Below are 17711 nucleotides of genomic sequence, written 5' to 3' on the forward strand. Positions count from 1 at the left end.
ACGGACGTAATGCCCTTCCCAGGGGATGCGAACGAGGAGCCCGTGCCCCTATTTGGGGTGGGCATATGCCAGACCGAGGTCGGTCTGTGCCGCCTCTGTGTGCTTTGATGAGCTAGGCATATGTTTAGTTGCACGAGCTGCCTCCTTGATTGCTTGTACCTAGCCTGTGAAAGCCCCGGCCTGCTCCTCCATTCGTAAGGAACGTTTTGTGTTAGTATTTGTTGTAATAACACTGTTTGGTCCTGGCATTTCTAGCTTTAAGTATGCATAGTTCGGGACTACGTTAAGGCATGCAAATGCAGTGCACCCTAGCAGTGCGTGGTATCCGCTCCAAAAGGGGACGATATCAAAGATTAACTCTTCGCTCGGGAAGTTATCGATTTACCCGAAGACTACCTCCAGTGTCACTGTTCCCATGCAGCGAGCTTCGACACCCGCTTTGACACCCTTAACGGTATAAGGCCGATCACTGGCTCTAAGGCCGATCTTGTCATAAACAAGGTCTGACTGTCCGAGATTGATAAGCTCTGTATGCTATCAACCATATCGTATAGGTGAGATAATTCCTTGGGGTTCATGGCCTGGATATAAGCCAGACAAACTTGAAGTACAATTGGCAAGTCGCTTGACGCGTTCCTAGCCTCGTGAGGGGCTGGGGTTGATTTCGGATCTGGTACCAGAATCGGTTCTGAACGCAATGTAGTATCGGAAGCCGGGCCCAGACCAACATCGGGGCTTGACGCCGTGACGACGTCACATGAGGCGGGGGTGATTGATTCCTCCACACAGTCTTGTGGTTCCAGGGGGGCTGGTCTGGCGTCCTTGAGGGAGATCAGTTCTGGGGTGGAGCCCTCAATGTCTGATAAGCCCTCGATCCGGCCTGGCGTCTAGCCTGAAAGGACGAGCTCGCCGCGGGAATCTGTGGTGCATTCCAAGCCTCTGAAAGTCACGGCCTGATCCGGGGCATCATTCTCGATGGGAGCCAGATGGCCCGCAGAGTCGGCGCAAAGGACCATGCCGCGGAATATGAAAAGTTGGCCGGGGATAAAGAAAATGTCCCCGTAGCCGGTGTCGTAGTTAATCTGCAGACGAGCCATTGATCCTTTCATTCATCTCACAGGGGAACTCTCAATGAAAGCACTAGTGTCGATCGTAAAACCGGCAGACCTCGGGGTAGGGGGTCCCGAGCTGTGGATCTCTGATCGGTTGTAACAGGGATGAAGGAGACAATATTTTCCTAGGTTCGGGCCCTCTCAAAGAGATAATACCCTATGTCATGCTTCAATTATATTGATGGCGATGTATCAAATACAAGCTTGATCTACCTCGAGATCATAAGGAAAGATCTAACCGTAGAGTTAGGTGAATGTAATTGTGATTGGATCCCCTCTAGAGGCTAAACCCTCTGGCTTATATACATGCTAGGTAGGCCATCTAGAGTTATATGGTCGGTATCCAGGGGCGCGCATGGAGGCGGTAGGAGATGTCTTGGAGTATACGTCAAGTCTTCGGTAGATGCAGTCTTGATCACGTTCAGGCGTATAGCTTCCGGAGTCCACCCGAATGAAAATGAGGGCATTCAGGCCAAGCACGAGGACTATGGGCCGACTAGGTTGGCACCCCCTAGTCCAGGACAATGTAAATAGGTTTCTTAAGTGCCTTCTTCGATAGTGTTGTCCGCCACGGACTCCGTCATCTACACTGAGCATGCTCATCTCAAGATCGTCACTACCATAAGAATCCTTTCGTTACATATTTTTGTTAGCGATCCACATGAAATCAAAGGTCCATGAACTCCATTCACAAATCCAGTTTAACATTCTAGTTTGCGCCTGACCACACTTAGTCTAGTGATCAATCAACATAGCACTATATTAGAACATTTATACACTAACCAACTCATGATTGGATGGTTAGGAGAACAGTGGTATCGCCAGACCATCAGGATTAAACTCCTAAACCTGACGCTGGTGCTCGCATTTTCCTGCATTTGTTCTAGACCTTCCGGTGAAGTGCGTTCAGTGGGAGGACACGTTCCTATCGACTACAAAGGTGTCTGTGGTGACGTCAATCTCAAGATGATGTGTCGGATTAGTCTCTCACATGTACTAATAGGGATAGGGTGTGTGTGCATGCGTTTATAGGGGTGAGTGTATGTTCATATGTATGAGCGTATGCATTTGTACAATGTAAGAAAGGAACATGAATACAAACTTTGTGCCAGACTTGTATTTATATCTGCAACCCTATAAGAAAACACAAGGAATTGTGTATAAAAACTAGTAATATAAAATACAACTCAAATTTGTTTTTTCGGGCACATTGGCCAATGATGTAAATGTACCGCAAGAAAACCATGTCATTTTCAGTTGAAGAATATATCTGACGATATAAATCCTTGGTTGGAACTAATGGTAGTACGACAGAGCGAGTCAACCAATACTTGGAACTCTACATTCGTTGCTTTGTTCATAATTATCCAAAGAAATGGGCTGATTGACTCGCCTTAGCCGAATTCAGGTACAACATCTCATACCACTCCATCCTCAAGTCTACACCATTTGAAGCCATCTACGGGCACACTCATCTCTTCTTTGGACTTAACAACGTCCTTGACGAGGCAGTGATTGATCTAGCGGCTTGGACCAGGGAGGTGGTTACAATGGTTGCTCTCCTGCCACAATATCTGAACTAAGCTCGACAATACATGAAGGACAAGGCTGTCGTCACTCGGATAGAGTATTTGTTGTTCGAGATTGGGTTTATTTGAAGTTGCAGTTGTATGCCCAGTTATCCGTCGCGGCACACGCTAACCACAAATTAGCTTTTCACAATTTTGGTCCCTTTCAGGTATTGTAGTGCATGGGTGTGATGGCATATAAAATGGACTTGCCTGAGGAAGCTCGTATCCACCCCATCAAACATGTCTCTCCAACTGCAAGCTGTTATGCTGCCATCCACTACCATGCAGCCGGAGCTGCCAACTCTCGACGTCGTCTACCTTCGGTTCCAAGCATCAGCAAGCATCCCTGATCGACACACGGTGGAGAGGGGTCATCAGTAAGTTGAGCAAGTCCTCATCCACTGTCCCAGCTTTTTCGCATCACTGACGTCCTTGGAAGACGTGATTCCTCTAAAGTTATGGTACCCTCGAGCATTGGCTTGGGGTCAAGTCACACGAACTATTGCATCCTGCATTTCAAGAGAAGTCCAAGACTAGCCCACTCGGCCCAAGCGACAAATGAAGCCCAACTCGAAGTTCACACGAGACAATTGGGTCCAACATAAGCACCATTCTCGTGTATGTGTAGGCATCAAAGAACTAGGCTATTGGTTGGCTGCTGCTGAGCTTGTTTTTTCGAAAAAGGGGATTACCTCGGCCTCTGCATCATAAGGTTAACGTAGGATGCATGTTTTGGGTGGCAGCGCCGAGCTCATACGGGTTTCCGCTGCAGGCGCTCCCGTTGGCAGGCGCGTGAGGTGGTGGCACGACGGAGGCATGGTGGCATCAGTTCTGTGGCCGGCTGAGTGATTTGCACGGATCTGGTGCCTGGCGAGGCTGCGGTGGAGCTAGGTCGCCGGGAGTTCACTGGTAGCCCGGGTGGCTGGGTCTAGTCGACCTGACGGCTGTGTGGTGTTGTCCTCTACGTGAATTGGGGCACTTCCATTGGGGCAGCCCTAGCTTGGCGGCGGCGAAGCCATGATAGTGCAGGGGTTCCGGCGGCTAGCATTTTCGATCCGTTGGGATTTCTGGTTAGGGGTGGCCAGCATCAGGGTGTGGCCTTAGCCGAATCTAGACGGCCAGATTTGGCTTGTAGAGGCTCATTGCCATGTCTGCACAGCGTCTTCCAGTGTGGCACTGGTAGTGCGGGCTGTTGGCCCATAGCCGTCGGGATCCCCTTTCCCAGGCTCCTTCACTGGTGTGGGGTTGGATCCAGTTGGGATGCGCGTGGGTTGGCTAGCAGCGCCGACGATCTTTATGGAGACCAAGATCAATCCTTGCTTCTCCCCTTTTCCTACTCTTTTTTAAATTGTTCGCGCGCGAATGCGCCGGCCCAATTACTATAGAATCTTCAGTGCAACTTCCTACTGTCTCGCTTAATGCAAGATATAGTCGTCGAGTTCAATTGACATCTCTCGTGATTTAGAGATCTCCAGCAGATAATCTATCCCTCCGTTTGCCCATATATTTTCGGGCCGGAACAAAAGCGGTATGTTTGCACCAGCCAGTAAAAAATATACGGGTGGCCCTCAAAATGCCGCTTCCGCCGCTATATGTGTGGGGAGGGGGCGTTTTAGGGTTCCAGTTTCGGATAGGTCCGCCCCCTTCACGCAGTCCACTTCCCCTTCGCCATCTTCTTTCCTTAGAGCATCTCCAATAGACGGTTCATATGTAAAAATACCTAAGTTCTGGATCTTCACGAGCAAAAAATGCTACTCCAACAGATGGTCCATATGTAAAAAAATACATCACCGCCTCCTGAAGATGTAAAATTGAAAACTTCATGATGCAAATTTACATCACGAGATAAAACTGATGTAAAACCGCGGCCGCTCGCCAAACGACCAACCGCCATTTCATTTGCCTTCTTCCTCGCGACCACCCACCCGCGATCGAGCACTAGCCGCCGAAAATCACCGCCGGCACCGCCCAAGTCATTGTCTCCGTCGCCGCCACCTCCCCAAATCGCCGCCGCTGCCCTCCGTCGCCCTAGCCCGCGTCGCTTCGTGTGCCAGAGGGCTTCTTGCAGCCGCCTCGGCGCCGCCGTTTCAGGAAGCAGTCGCGGCTGGATTCGCCGACTGCGGAGGTCCGGCAGCCCATATAGCTCCTCTCCGCCGGCCGCCGTGCTCTCTTCTCCTCTGCGCCACCGTCCACAACCGTCTGCAGCAATGACCAATCCAACCGCCGCCATCTTCTTCCATCCCACGCACAAGTTGTTCGACGGAATTCCCCAAGGTAAAAAAACGACGAAACTTGATGATTTAAATTGGGATTGGATAGTATGGTTGACAGTGGTTGTCCGCATTGTAGATGAGCTCGGTTGACTCCTCATTCATGTACGATTCATCGTAGGATGAGGAATTTGATTTGGAAGAAGAAGAGGACATTGCTATGCTAGTGGCCATGCACAAGGGAAGAAGCCAAAACACAGTGGTTCCGTCTATGGTCGTGCCTTCATTCGGAGAGAACGGATTGATGCACACACACGGTTGATGCGAATCTCCTTTGGATCACCACCTGTTTTCACGGAGAATTACTTTCGACGGCGTTTCAGAATGTCGAAAGACTTGTTTGTCCACATTTGCAATTCCGTGAAGCAGCACAATCCAGCCTTCGAACAGAGAAGGAACTGTGGCGGGTTGCGTGGCCATAGCATTGAAAAGAAGATCTCTGCCACTTTGTGCATGATGGCATATGGTGTTTCGGCAGATTACATTGATGACAACTTGGTGATGGCAGAGAGCACTTCTATCTTCTATGTCAAGCAATTTTCAATGACTATGGTAGAAGTGTTTGGTCCGCAGTACTTGAGAGCACCCAATGCTCAGGACACTCAAAGGCTTTTCGAGATGAACAAAGCACGAGAGTTTCCATGTATGCTCGGGTCTGTGGATTGCATGCATTAGAAATGGAAGAACTACCCAACAGCATGGCATGCACAATTCAAGGGTGGTGGGAAGGATTCCACTATCATTCTTGAGGCAGTTGCCGATCATGAAACATGGATTTGGCATGCATATTTTGGGATGCCTGGATCTTGCAACGACATCAACGTGCTTGACCGGTCACCTCTATTTGCCAAGTTAGAAAATGGAGAAGCACCACCAGTGACCTTCGAAGCAAATGGCCGCACATACAACTATGTGTACTATCTTGCAGATGGGATCTACCCAAGGTGGAGTACATTTGTCAAGCCGGTTGCAAAACCCGAAGGTAAGAAAGAACTCGTCTTTCACAATGCACAAGCGGCCGCTAGAAAAGATGTTGAGAGGGCTTTCGGGATTTTGCAATCTGAATTTGCTATTGTGCTAGGACCATCTAGATTCTGGGATCAAAAGACCCTTTGGTACATCATGACTGCTTGCGTGATTATGCATATATGATCATTAAGAACGAGCGTGGAAAAAATTTAGATTACAACTTCTATCACTTGATGGGCATTCTTGTTAATGCCATGCAAAAAGAACCGCGCATCAGATGTTTCATGAAGCTGTATAACGAGATTAGGGACACCGATGTGCATGATCAACTCCGGAAAGATTTGACGGAAGAGCACTGGAAATGGCATGGCCAAAGAGCCGCATAGATTCATTATTTGTTTGTGAAAAACTATGTTGTATTGTGCAACACTATGTTGTATTTGTGTTGCATCCAATCTCGTGGATTTGAAGAACTATGTAATAATTTGATATTGTGGACATGTATAATTTTTTTATGTTGTTTTAGATATTCTTTGCAATAAGTGTGGTTGTACAGTGGCTGAACAGCAGACGCGCGGCCGCCGGCCAGTTTTACATCTTGGTTTTGGAACATCTGTTGGAGTTGCTTTTTTATTTACATCTCCATTTTGGACCATCTGTTGGAGTAGAGCCGTTTTAAGAGATGTAAAAAACACTTTTTGGTGCTCTTAATTTTTACATCACCGGTTTGGAACACCAAAGTATACAACATCTATCGGAGATGCTCTTAGCTCCGGCGAGCGCATATCCGGACAGTTTTTCCTCTCAAGCGTGGATCATGTCGGGAGAAGGTCGCAGACGTGAGGGCCGCTGCCGCAGCGCAAACTCGGCCGGCACGACTTGGAGGCTGGCAGCTCCAGCCGGCCCGCCGTCGAGCTGAGCGCTCGGCGCAGGCACGAAACCACGGCGCCCTTTCCCGCAGCAGCTGCAACTGCGTGTGGCAGCACTTCGATGAGCTAAGAGCCACTCTGGCTGGCGACGAAGAAGCTCCACAAGGCGGAGATTGCGCACCATGCCGCGAAGGAGGCGCTGGTGGCTGGCAAAGAGGGCACCGCCGAACGCTTCGAGGTGGCGAAGGGCCGAAGGCGGACCACGAGCTCGCCTACACCCTCTACCGCTCGGCCTGCAAGTTCATTCTCAACGTGAAGCAGTGGGCTGCAGCCGTTCCTTAGTCGATTAAATTTTTAATTTTAGTTTGTCAGTGTGTGTGATAAACTCCGGCGAGGTCAGGACTATCTATGTAGCAGGAACATGTTTTAAGTTTAAGTTTTAAAATTTAAGGTACTATTTACGGTATCTATTCTGCGCTGGGATGAACTGCCCGCAAAATTGTCTAGGCCGAGCCGTAGAACGATTTTGCGGATAGAAAATTTAACAGGCTTTGCGGTATCTGTTCTGCTAGAGATGCTGTTATAGTGCGGTATTGTGAGCCAGGCCAAGCCCCTCACCCATAGCCCGGCAAGGCTACTGACATAATCGTAAACCCAACAAAACCCTCGCAGAAAGCATTTTTGTGCTTAAAAGAAAAGAAAAACCACGCAGGTGCCACGCACGACAACCAGACAGTTCACACACACAAAAGTACAACAAGAATATCGCAGACGAACGACGGAACCATCCAAAGAACACGCCCTACACTCCATCTCCACACCATCTGGCTGAAGCTGTCGTCCTCAACCTGTAGCTGCATTCATCTAGGGCATGCTGGACGAGAATTTCCACCAACTGCAGTCCATGGAGGAGGATGGCATCACAGCCAAGGGCTACGTCGCCGACATGATCAACCTCTTCATCACGGACACCAAGAGGATCCTCAACGACATCGCCGGCATGCTGTTCGCCCCCAATCCCTTCTCTCTTCCTTCGCTTCTGTTATATCGGCTTGCTCGGCTACTCATCCATCTTGTCTTCTCTGCTTTGTGATTCACAGGAGCCAACCTGTGGTGGACTACGACATGGTGGACGTCCTCGTGCGTCAGCTCAAGGGGTCCAGCTACAGGTATAATGATGATAAACGCTGTCTTTCCCTGCTCAGTTTTAACTGTATATATGATTGTTTCTGTGCTGCATCCATATCGTGTGATTCAGACGTGTTTGTCATGGGCATGCCATTCCGTGGTGTCTACATTGTCGTGTAGCCATAAGTAGAATTGCCGAATTTAGCTGGGCTTCTTTTAATGGATGTACCGGTATTCAGGCCAACGGAAAAGTTATGGCTTGCCGATCGAGGAATACTTTGTCGCGTTGTAAAGGTTCCTGACGCCAATGGTATTTTTTCTGGTTTCTTCACGATTCTCGTCAGGTGTGTCGGTGTGGCGTCGTTTGTGGTTGTCGTATACACTCAAGTATAACAACTGAGTTTTGTTATGTCGTTACACGCGAATTTGTCGTTATTCCTGCCATGGCAATGTTATAGCTCTACAAGGAACACTTTGTCGTCTTGCGGACATGTCTAGTAGTAATGAATCTATTATTTATCTAATGGAATATTCTAGGCCGGCAATAAATAATTGAGTTGGGATTCTGCAAACTTTTCTGTATCAATGATTTGCTATATTCTACATAACATCAATGGTCATTTTTCTGGTTTGTCCAGTCGGTACTAGAAAAACCACGTACTGTATCGATGTTGTTTCTATTCCAATGTGTTGGCACGGGGTGTGCACGTCATAGGCATGTGGCTCGTGTCGATCGCGCCGTCATATAGCAATAATTAGAAGAGCCCAATTTACTTGTTTTCTGTATAATAGAATTGTCGATATTCGTGCCAACATGATGGCTAGGCAAGTGAAACTTTGCCGTATTAAAAAATCTCTAGTACTACTGATCTACTACCACATTTAGCTAATGCTATTTATTTTTTGGGTTTATCAAACAATATATTGTGTCGACAACCGTGATTATCATCGCTAGTATGGTTATGCGGATCAACATGGCACAATAGCGTTTAATAAGCTTGAAAATTTCCTGGTGTCCTGATCTTCCTCTTCTTTGTATGTATCAGTGTTGGTGCTAAGAAAGTGAACCTATCCTGCATGCAATTCCGTCGGTTCAATGAGCCAAGAAGCAAAGAAAGGTCAGTACTTAGTACCTTAATTATTATATATGTTGCACAATCATTATTATCCACACTCTGTATTGTTTACATTATTGTAAACCTGAAGATTGATTTCCTTTTTTGATGGCATTATATTGCTCATAGCACTAACCTGCTCGTTCACTTCATTTGCAACCACGTGATGGTACTACTCTGTTCATTATCTAAATATGCCTTTTTGATTATTCTACTGTAACTTATTAGTTCTAGACTTTATGTTTATAGCATGACTAAATCTGAGATTGCTAGAGCTTTTTTTCCAAGCAGAGGGTTATGATTTCCGAACCACTATTAGTTCAGTTCACGTGATTACTCTGTCCAGAATTTGACTGTGTGGTATGATGCATTATTCCAGGTGCCTCATGGCGTTGGCTCTTGCTTGGAGTGAGTTGTGTGATATGCGAAGCAAGTTTGAGGCTATGATGCAGGTAGCCCCTTATGTGCGTATGTTTGCTTTGACTTCCAACTTCTGACAAGTATCATATTCTAAAGATTGGACATGGATCCTTTAAGATAAAAATAAAGAACTTGATCTCATTCTTGTTGCTGTTGAATTTTTTCTAGATATACTGTTTGATTTCTGAGGTATCTAAAATGTTTCTGTCTTAATTTTTGTCATCACGATTCAGTAGCTATATGGGGTAGTTCAAAGCAGTATAAATTCTTTGTTTCTCAGCGTAAATTAAACTTAGCCAATTACTGGAATATGGTATCAACTACCTTTTAACATGGATGATTTGTGAAACCTTGTGACTTGGCCACCAATATGCACCTTAGACATGTCGTAATAATTAATCTGCTCTTCTTTTGATGAAGCTGGAGGAGCGGATCGCAACCTATGGTCTTAAGTAGTAGCTATGGAAGGAAAAAGAGAATAGCTACAAGTGATCCCTCCCATGATGGCGGTGTATGTTTCTCTCCAATGTAGACAATGTACAATAGGTGTCTGGCTCTGGAGGGCGATTATGAAATAACGTGAGGAATCTTGCGTAGGAACACCATTCTCGCAAGTCTTCAAATAAAACATGCTGTTATGTGTCAATGTCTCTGTCGACTCTATACCTGGTTGTGTCCGTTGGGCTGCCGCTCCATACAATATTTAAATTCTCTACCTGGTTGGTTTTTTTACTGGTGAATTGGTTTTGTTATATGTTGAAGGCTCGCCCGTCTCTTTACAGTCTTTTGGAATGCCGACGTATCTCCTTGAACAAGGGGAAACATTTGTTGGTTATCAGAAACTACACTAAAGTGAGTGCATGGCTTGATCTTTAAATTGTTTTGTTGGTTGGTACATTGTGAGTGTCGCTTGCTGACCCCCACCACCTCTAGAACCTCCATAAAACCATCGCTGGAGAATAAACTAGCTCTGCGGGCGAACAAGATACTACTAGGAGGGGGAGGTAAGGGTGAAGGACGATGCGTGAAATGGTGTCTGGTAGAAAATCAAGAGGGCCACGAATCAAGTGATCTAGTGGCTGGAGCGGTAGGGTGACGTGAAGCGCCGGAGTCTCTGGGTGTCTTCAAGGCCTTCATCGGTAGTGTTGTCCGCCAGGGACTCGGTCACCTATACCGAGCATGCCGGCCACAAAACCGTCAATACCATATATGCCATCTACACGATCAATTAGAGAGTACCAGTGCTTGTGCCTTCTATGGCTTCCGCAGCTAGAACACCAAATTCATGACCTCCTCGATGTTTTACCATGACAACATTTTGAAGAAAATATACTCTAGAGGCAATAACAAAGTTGTTATGTTATATTTCCTTATTCATGATAAAGGTTTATTATTCATGCTAGAATTGTATTTATCAGAAACTTAAATACATGTGTGAATACATAAACAAATACTGTGTCCCTAGTAAGACTCTACTAGATTAGCTCGTTAATCAAAGATGGTTAAGGTTTCCTAAACATAGACATGTGTTGTCATTTGATAACAAGATCACGTCATTAGGAAAATGATGTGATGGACAAGACCCATCCGTTAGCTTAGCATAATGAGCGTTCAGTTTATTGCCATTGCTTTCTTCATGTCAAATACATACTCCTTCGACTAGGAGATTATGCAACTCACTACGGGAAACAGGAGATTTGCCGTTAGTAATTTCTTTGCCGTCAACATTTCGTCGGGACAGACGGCAAAGAAAGGGTTTGCCATAATCAGCAGACGGCTAAGAAAAAGTAACGGTAAAATAGGCTTTGCCGTCTGGAAAAAAATTACAGACGGCAAAGAGCTCACTTTGCCGTCTGAAAAAAATACAAACGGCAAAGAGCTCACTTTGCCGACTGTAATATAAAACACAGACGGCAAAGATCTTTGCTATCAGTATTTTCTTTGCAGACGGCAAAGTGTGCTCTTTGCCGTCTGTAATAAAAAATGCAGACGGCAAAGAGAAAGCACACCACGCGGATCGATCACGCGGATTGATGACATGGCGGCATCTCAACCCACACAGCCCACAATCGCAGCCCCCCACCCCAACACTCTCCCACGCCCGACCCCACCACGCTCTCTCTCCCTTATCCCGCACGATCTATCTCTCTCTCGTACCTGTCTCTCTGCACGCACGCAGCCCACTCCCACCACCTCGGCCGCATCCTGATCCACTCGCCGGCGCCACCAGCCGCGGCTCCTCCGGCCGGCGAACCCTCCGCCACCGCTGGCAAACCTTCGTCCAATCGTCCTCCCCTTCCTCTACTCCGCCTCCTCTGGCTCCTTCCTTCCCCTTCCTTTGGGCAGGGTGAACGGCGCGGGAGGCCGCTTCGGCTCCTCCTGCAGGGCGGGCGGCGCGAGCCAGGCTTGGCCGGTGCGGGCAGGGCGGCCGGCGCGGGAGGCCGCTTCGGCTCTCCAGCGGGGCGGGCGTCGCGAGCCAGGCTTGGCCGGTGCGGGGGCCGGGAGACCGCTTCGGCTCCTCCAGCGGGGCGGGCGGCGCAAGGCAGGCTTGGCCGGTGCGGGCAGAGCGGCCGGCGCGGGATGCCGCTACAACTTCTCCAGCGAGGCGGCGGCGCGAGCAGGACATGGCCGGTGCGGGCAGAGCGGTCGGCGCGGGAGGCCGCTGCGCGCGACGCGCGGGCGGGCGGCGAGCGTGCGGCGCGAGCTGGGCACGGCCGACGCGTGAGACCGCTGCGGGCAGGGGAACAACTGCGGTTGGTGCTTCGGGCTGGCGCAGGTAGAGCGGATAGCGTCTCCTCCATTCGACTTCTATTGCTGCTGCGGGCCGGCATGGGCAGGGCAAGGCGGCGGCAGTGGAACCCCTGTGGTTCTGTCTCCGGCCAGAAGAAGGACGGCCGGTGGTGAAGTCCAAGTTGCTGTAGTGGAGGACTTGATTGCTTTTATTTTTACTTTGCAGGGTCCTTTTTGTAAATTTCCAGGAAAACTTTGTTTCTTCTCTGTAACGCAACCTCGATAATTGAAATGCAGCACGCCGTGTTGAATCCAAATCTACTTGAGCTGAACCTGCTGTGTCCGGCGAGAGGCTCTGCTCTGACGTCATTTTTTTTATAATGAAAAACAATCTTTGCCATCTCTAGTTTAGTCTAGACGACAGCAAAGAACAAGTTTTTACAAACGGCAAAGAACATGATTTCGCCGTCTATTATATTTGTGACAAACGGCAAATTTTTAGTTGGCTGACGGCAAAATCTTTGCCGTCTGCCCGACGAAATGCTGATGGCAAAGTATTCTTTGCCGACTTAACTTTGCCGTCTGACTTTGCCGTCTGCTTCCTGATGGCAAAATATTTGCCGTCTGTATTTAGGTCTTTGCCGTTTGTGATCCACAGACGGCAAATTACCTGATTCCTCTAGTGACTCCCGAAAACCGGAGGAATGCCTTGTGTGCTATCAAACGTCACAACGTAACTGGGTGATCATAAAGACGCTCTACATGTATCTCCGGAGGTGTTTGTTGAGTTGGCATAGATCAAGATTTGGATTTATCACTCCGAGTATTGGAGAGGTATCTCTAGGCCCTCTCGGTAATACACATCATAAGAAGCCTTGCAAGAAAATGACTAATGAGTTAGTTATGAGATGATGTATTACACAAAAAGTAAAGAGGCTTGCTGGTAACGAGATTGAATTAGGTATAGAGATACCGACGATTGAATCTCAAGAAAGTAACATACCGATGGACAAACTAAAGGAAATTGTGCATGTTGTCATAGCAGTTTGACCGATAAAGATCTTCGTAGAATATGTAGGAATCAATATGTGCATCCAGGTTCCGCTATTGGTTATTGATCGAAGAGGTGTCTCGGTCTACATAGTTCTCGAACCCGTAGGGTCCGCATGCTTAATGTTCGTTGAAAATATAGTGTTATATGAGTTAGATGATTTGGTGACCGAATGTTGTTCGGAGTCCCGGATGGGATCACAGATATGACAAGGAGTCACCGGAAGGGGTTCCGGACACCCCCGGCCAGTGTATGGGCCATATGGGGCCATAGGAGGGGGCAGACCAGCCCATTAGGGGGCTGGTGCACCCCTCTACATGGCTGTCGTCCCTAGGGGAAGGAAAGGGGAGGGGTGGCCCCTCCTGCCTTTCCCTCCTCAAGAGAGAAAGGAAAGGGGGTGGGGGGCGCCACCCCTCCTTCCTTCCTCCCGCACTCCAATAAGGAAGGGGGTGGGCACTTGGGGAGACCCCAAGTAGGATTCGGCCTACTTGGGGCGCCATCCTGGCTGCTTCTCCCCCCACCTATATATATGTGGGAGGGGGCTCCTAGCACAACCACGACAATTGCTTAGCTGTGTGTGGTGCCCCCTGAGGGAGTCCTGGATTAGGGGGTCCTGGGACAGCCGGACTATGTACTTATGCCAGACTATTGGACTATGAAGATACATGAAGACTTTGTCCCGTGTCCGGCTGGGACTCTCCTTTGCGTGGAAGGCAAGCTTGGCAATTCGGATATGTAGATCTCCTTCTCTGTAACCGACTCTGTGTAACCCTTCCCCCCTCCGGTGTCTATATAGACCGGAGGGTTTAGGCTGTAGAAAAACAACAATCATAATCATAGGCTAGCTTCTAGGGTTTTGCCTCTACGATCTCGTGGTAGATCAACTCTTGTAGTACTCATATCATCAAGATCAATCAAGCAGGAAGTAGGGTATTACCTCCATCGAGAGGACCCGAACCTGGTTAAACATTGTGTCCCCCGCCTCCTGTTACTATTAGCCTTAGACGAACAGTTCGGGACCCCCTACCCGAGATCCGCCGGTTTTGACACCGACATTGGTGCTTTCATTGAGAGTTCCACTGTGTCGTCACGATAAGGCTTGATGGCTCCTTCAATCATCTGCAATGATGCAATCCAGGGTGAGGTTTTCCTCCCCGGACAGATCTTTGTATTCGACGGTTTCATACTGTGGGCCAACTCGCTTGGCCATCTGGAGCAGATTGATAGCTACACCCCTGGCCATCAGGTCAGGTTTGGAAGCTTGAACTACACTGCCGACATCCGCGGAGACTTGATCTTCGACGGATTCGAGCCCATGACAGGCGCGCCGTACAATCATGATGAACATGACTTAGATCTGTCATCGGACAACGTTCGGGAGAACGCACCTGCAGCTTCCCCAGCCTTAGATCTAGAGCAGATCGCGCCATCCGAGGACAGGTGGATAGACCCCACCTCGGAGGCCGCACACTCATCGGTGATAGAGCCAAACACAGACTTCGCCTCCAATGAGGTCTGTGTCATTGGACCCTCAGACTCGTCTCCGGCAATGGGCTCCGAACCACGCGCATCCGTGCCTATCAAATCTGATTGGGCACCGATCATGGAGTTTACCTCCGCGGATATCTTTCAGCACTCGCCCTTCGGCGACATGCTAAATTCACTGAAATCTCTCGCCCTGTCCAGAGACTCTTGGCCGAACTATGTCCGGCTCGAGTGGGCAGCGGACGACGAAGAAATTCGTTCCCCACCCACCACCCAATTAATAGCCGCTGTAGACGACTTAACCGACATGCTTGATTTCGACTCCGAAGACATCGACGGTATGGACGATGATGCCAGAGAGGAATAGGAACCACCGCCCCAGGGCGCTGGACAGCCACCTCATCATATGATATATACATATGGTGGACACCCCCAAAGAAAGCGATGGCGATGAGGCAACAGAGGATAATCTCCTTGAGAAGCAATCTAAGCACCGGCGTCATCGGCGCTGCTCTAAGCCTCGTCATAACAAAAATAGCGATACTGGCACAAGAGACAATAATGCTCCGGATAACGTCGAGCACGAAAACAATTCGGCCCAGCCAGGCTTCGAGCAGGTCGAACGGGAGGATGGGCAAGCTAGCCCTAAGGAACAGGCAATGGATGGAAAATCAGAGGATGACAATTATATGCCCCTCTCCGAAGACGGGGTGAGCCTCGGCGATGAAGAATTCATCATGCCTGAGGATCCCGTCGGGGAGGAGTGCTTCAAGCGCCGGCTTATAGCCACTGCAAAAAGCCTGAAGAAAAAGCAGCAGCAGCTTCAAGCTGATCAAGATCTGCTAACTGATAGATGGACTGAGGTCCTTGCTGCCGAGGAATACGGACTCGAGCGCCCAACCAAAAGTTACCCAAAGCGCAGGTTGCTACCTCAACTCGAGGAGGATGCATTAAAGCCTACACTACCAGCGCGCGATGCGACTGACCGGCCACCTCATGGCTGAGACAAAGCGGCATATCAGCCCGAAGTCCAGCCCGCACCCCGTCGCCAAACAAGCAAAAACACGAAAGCCCAGGGCTACATGATGACGACGAGGAGCCCCGTCCGCTGAACAAAGGAGGATAGAAATGTCCTCCCCAAGTGAAAACGGTAAACATGATATACGCAACCCATATTCCCAAGAGGGAACGGAAGCGTGCACTAAGGGACGTCTATGCGATAGAGCCAGCAGCCCCAAAGTTCAACCCATGGTATTCTTGTCCGATCACATTCGATCGTAGGGACCATCCGACCAGTATCCGTCATGGCGGTCCCGCCGCGTTGGTCCTCGACCCCATCATTGACGGATTCCACCGTACAAGAGTCCTTATGGACGGTGGTAGCAGCCTGAACTTGCTCTATCAGGATACAGTGTGCAAAATGGGCATCGATCCCTCGAGGATATGACCAACCAAAACCACCTTTAAAGGTGTCATACTAGGTGTAGAGACCTATTGCACGGGCTCAATCACACTGGAAGTAGTCTTCGGATCTCCAGACAACTTCTGAAGCAAGGAGTTAATCTTCAATATCGTCCCCTTCCACAGTGGCTATCACGCACTGCTCGAACGAACCGCATTCCCCAGATTCAATGCGGTGCCACACTATGCATACCTCAAGCTCAAGATGCCAGGACCTCGCAGGGTTATAACAGTCAATGGAAACACAGAGCGCTCACTCTGTACGGAGGAGCACACTGCGGCCCTTGCAGCAGAGGTACAGAGCAGCCTTCTTAGGCAGATCTCCCATTCAACAATAAAGCCCCCGGACACCGCCAAGCAAGTCCGGAGTACTCTGCAACAGGATTGTCCGGCACGCCTTGAGCTCTCCTAGCAATTTGGCCTCTGCCATAGTCCCAGTCAAGCGGAGAAATTTGTGCCGCACGTACATAATTACCCACTTAAAATACCATGGGCATAGGCGGAGGCACAACTATAATGCGGTCAACGGTTCAACCACCCCAGGACCCGTATACCTTCACCCTTTTCTTTCTTTCAGGACCCTATTTTCTGGAAGCTCTTTCCGATAGCCTGATTATCGGACCCATCACGGGATAGCAATAACAAGGAGGCAAAAGAAGCTTTGACGTACAAGGGAATCCACAGGTGGTCTCTGATAACGATCGTTGTACCTGTTTTACATACCCACATGCAGCTTGCCCTTGGTTAGGACATGTCAAATAGTCCTATTTTGCTTATCGCACTATTTGTATACATATGCCTTGACGTATTATTCAAATAACAATGGAAAATAATGTACATCGTTAGCTTATTATTACATTTCTTTATCTTTTTTCTTGACTGCTTATTTATTACAAATTGCACCCGTACATTCTAGTACGTTCAGTCCGCCAGGTACTTCAGTGTACCCATAACACGGCAAAGAAAAGTCCGAACACTTCTGATAGTGCGGCACCCCGAACTTATAGCATTATATGCATCAGCTCCGAATCATGTCTTGGGTCAATAGTTGGGTTTCCCCGGCTCCCATGTTTTGCTGCCTTATGTTCTGCTACATCGGCTAAGGTGGCACAGGGAGAACTACTGCGATTGTATCCTGGTTCTTCCGGACGAGCACCTCAGTAGAGAAAGCCGAAAACTGACTGTCATGATGCAGCGAGAATCGGTCACTGTTCGAGAGGTCTCAAATCCTTAAAGATTTTTTTGCTTTGGGCGAGGAATCGTCCTTGTCCGATTTAGGCGTGTATAGTGCCCCAAGTTCGGTCTTCTGAATACCAGGGGCTACGCCAAAATTTAAAATTGTAGACTTCTATGGGTAAGTGAGAGTGATAAAGCTGTATAGTCCGATTGCCTTGTTCGTTGCGCTAAACACGCCCTTAAAGGACCAAAAATTTGGATCAAGAATGTTTAGATTTATCCCGAACACCCCGGTACTAGTTACATGGGGGCAGAAGCCGACGACTGGCCAACTCTCAGATTTTATAAATGGCC

The 17711-nt window shown here is 48.6% G+C and overlaps 1 protein-coding gene across 1 annotated transcript; it reads left to right on the forward strand.

Moving 5' to 3' along the window:
* Positions 1-7662: 7662 nt before the first annotated feature.
* Positions 7663-10219, forward strand: LOC123094177 (histidine-containing phosphotransfer protein 2-like). Its single transcript, XM_044516235.1, has 6 exons — positions 7663-7796; positions 7892-7960; positions 8966-9037; positions 9414-9486; positions 9623-9643; positions 9875-10219. The coding sequence occupies exons 1-6, from the start codon at positions 7663-7665 to the stop codon at positions 9908-9910; spliced, it is 405 nt and encodes a 134-aa protein (XP_044372170.1). The 3' UTR covers positions 9911-10219.
* The last annotated feature ends 7492 nt before the right edge of the window (positions 10220-17711 follow it).

This window comes from Triticum aestivum, chromosome 4B (genome assembly GCF_018294505.1).
Source record: "Triticum aestivum cultivar Chinese Spring chromosome 4B, IWGSC CS RefSeq v2.1, whole genome shotgun sequence".
Lineage (NCBI taxonomy): Eukaryota > Viridiplantae > Streptophyta > Magnoliopsida > Poales > Poaceae > Triticum > Triticum aestivum.

Excerpts from the sequence above, each read along its gene's own strand:
- LOC123094177 (XM_044516235.1), top strand. The coding sequence starts at position 7,663 with ATGCTGGACGAGAATTTCCACCAACTGCAGTCCATGGAGGAGGATGGC. Across the intron at positions 7,797-7,891 it reads AACGACATCGCCGGCATGCT|GAGCCAACCTGTGGTGGACT; the intron begins GTTCGCCCCCAA and ends TGTGATTCACAG. Across the intron at positions 9,487-9,622 it reads AGTTTGAGGCTATGATGCAG|ATATACTGTTTGATTTCTGA; the intron begins GTAGCCCCTTAT and ends AATTTTTTCTAG.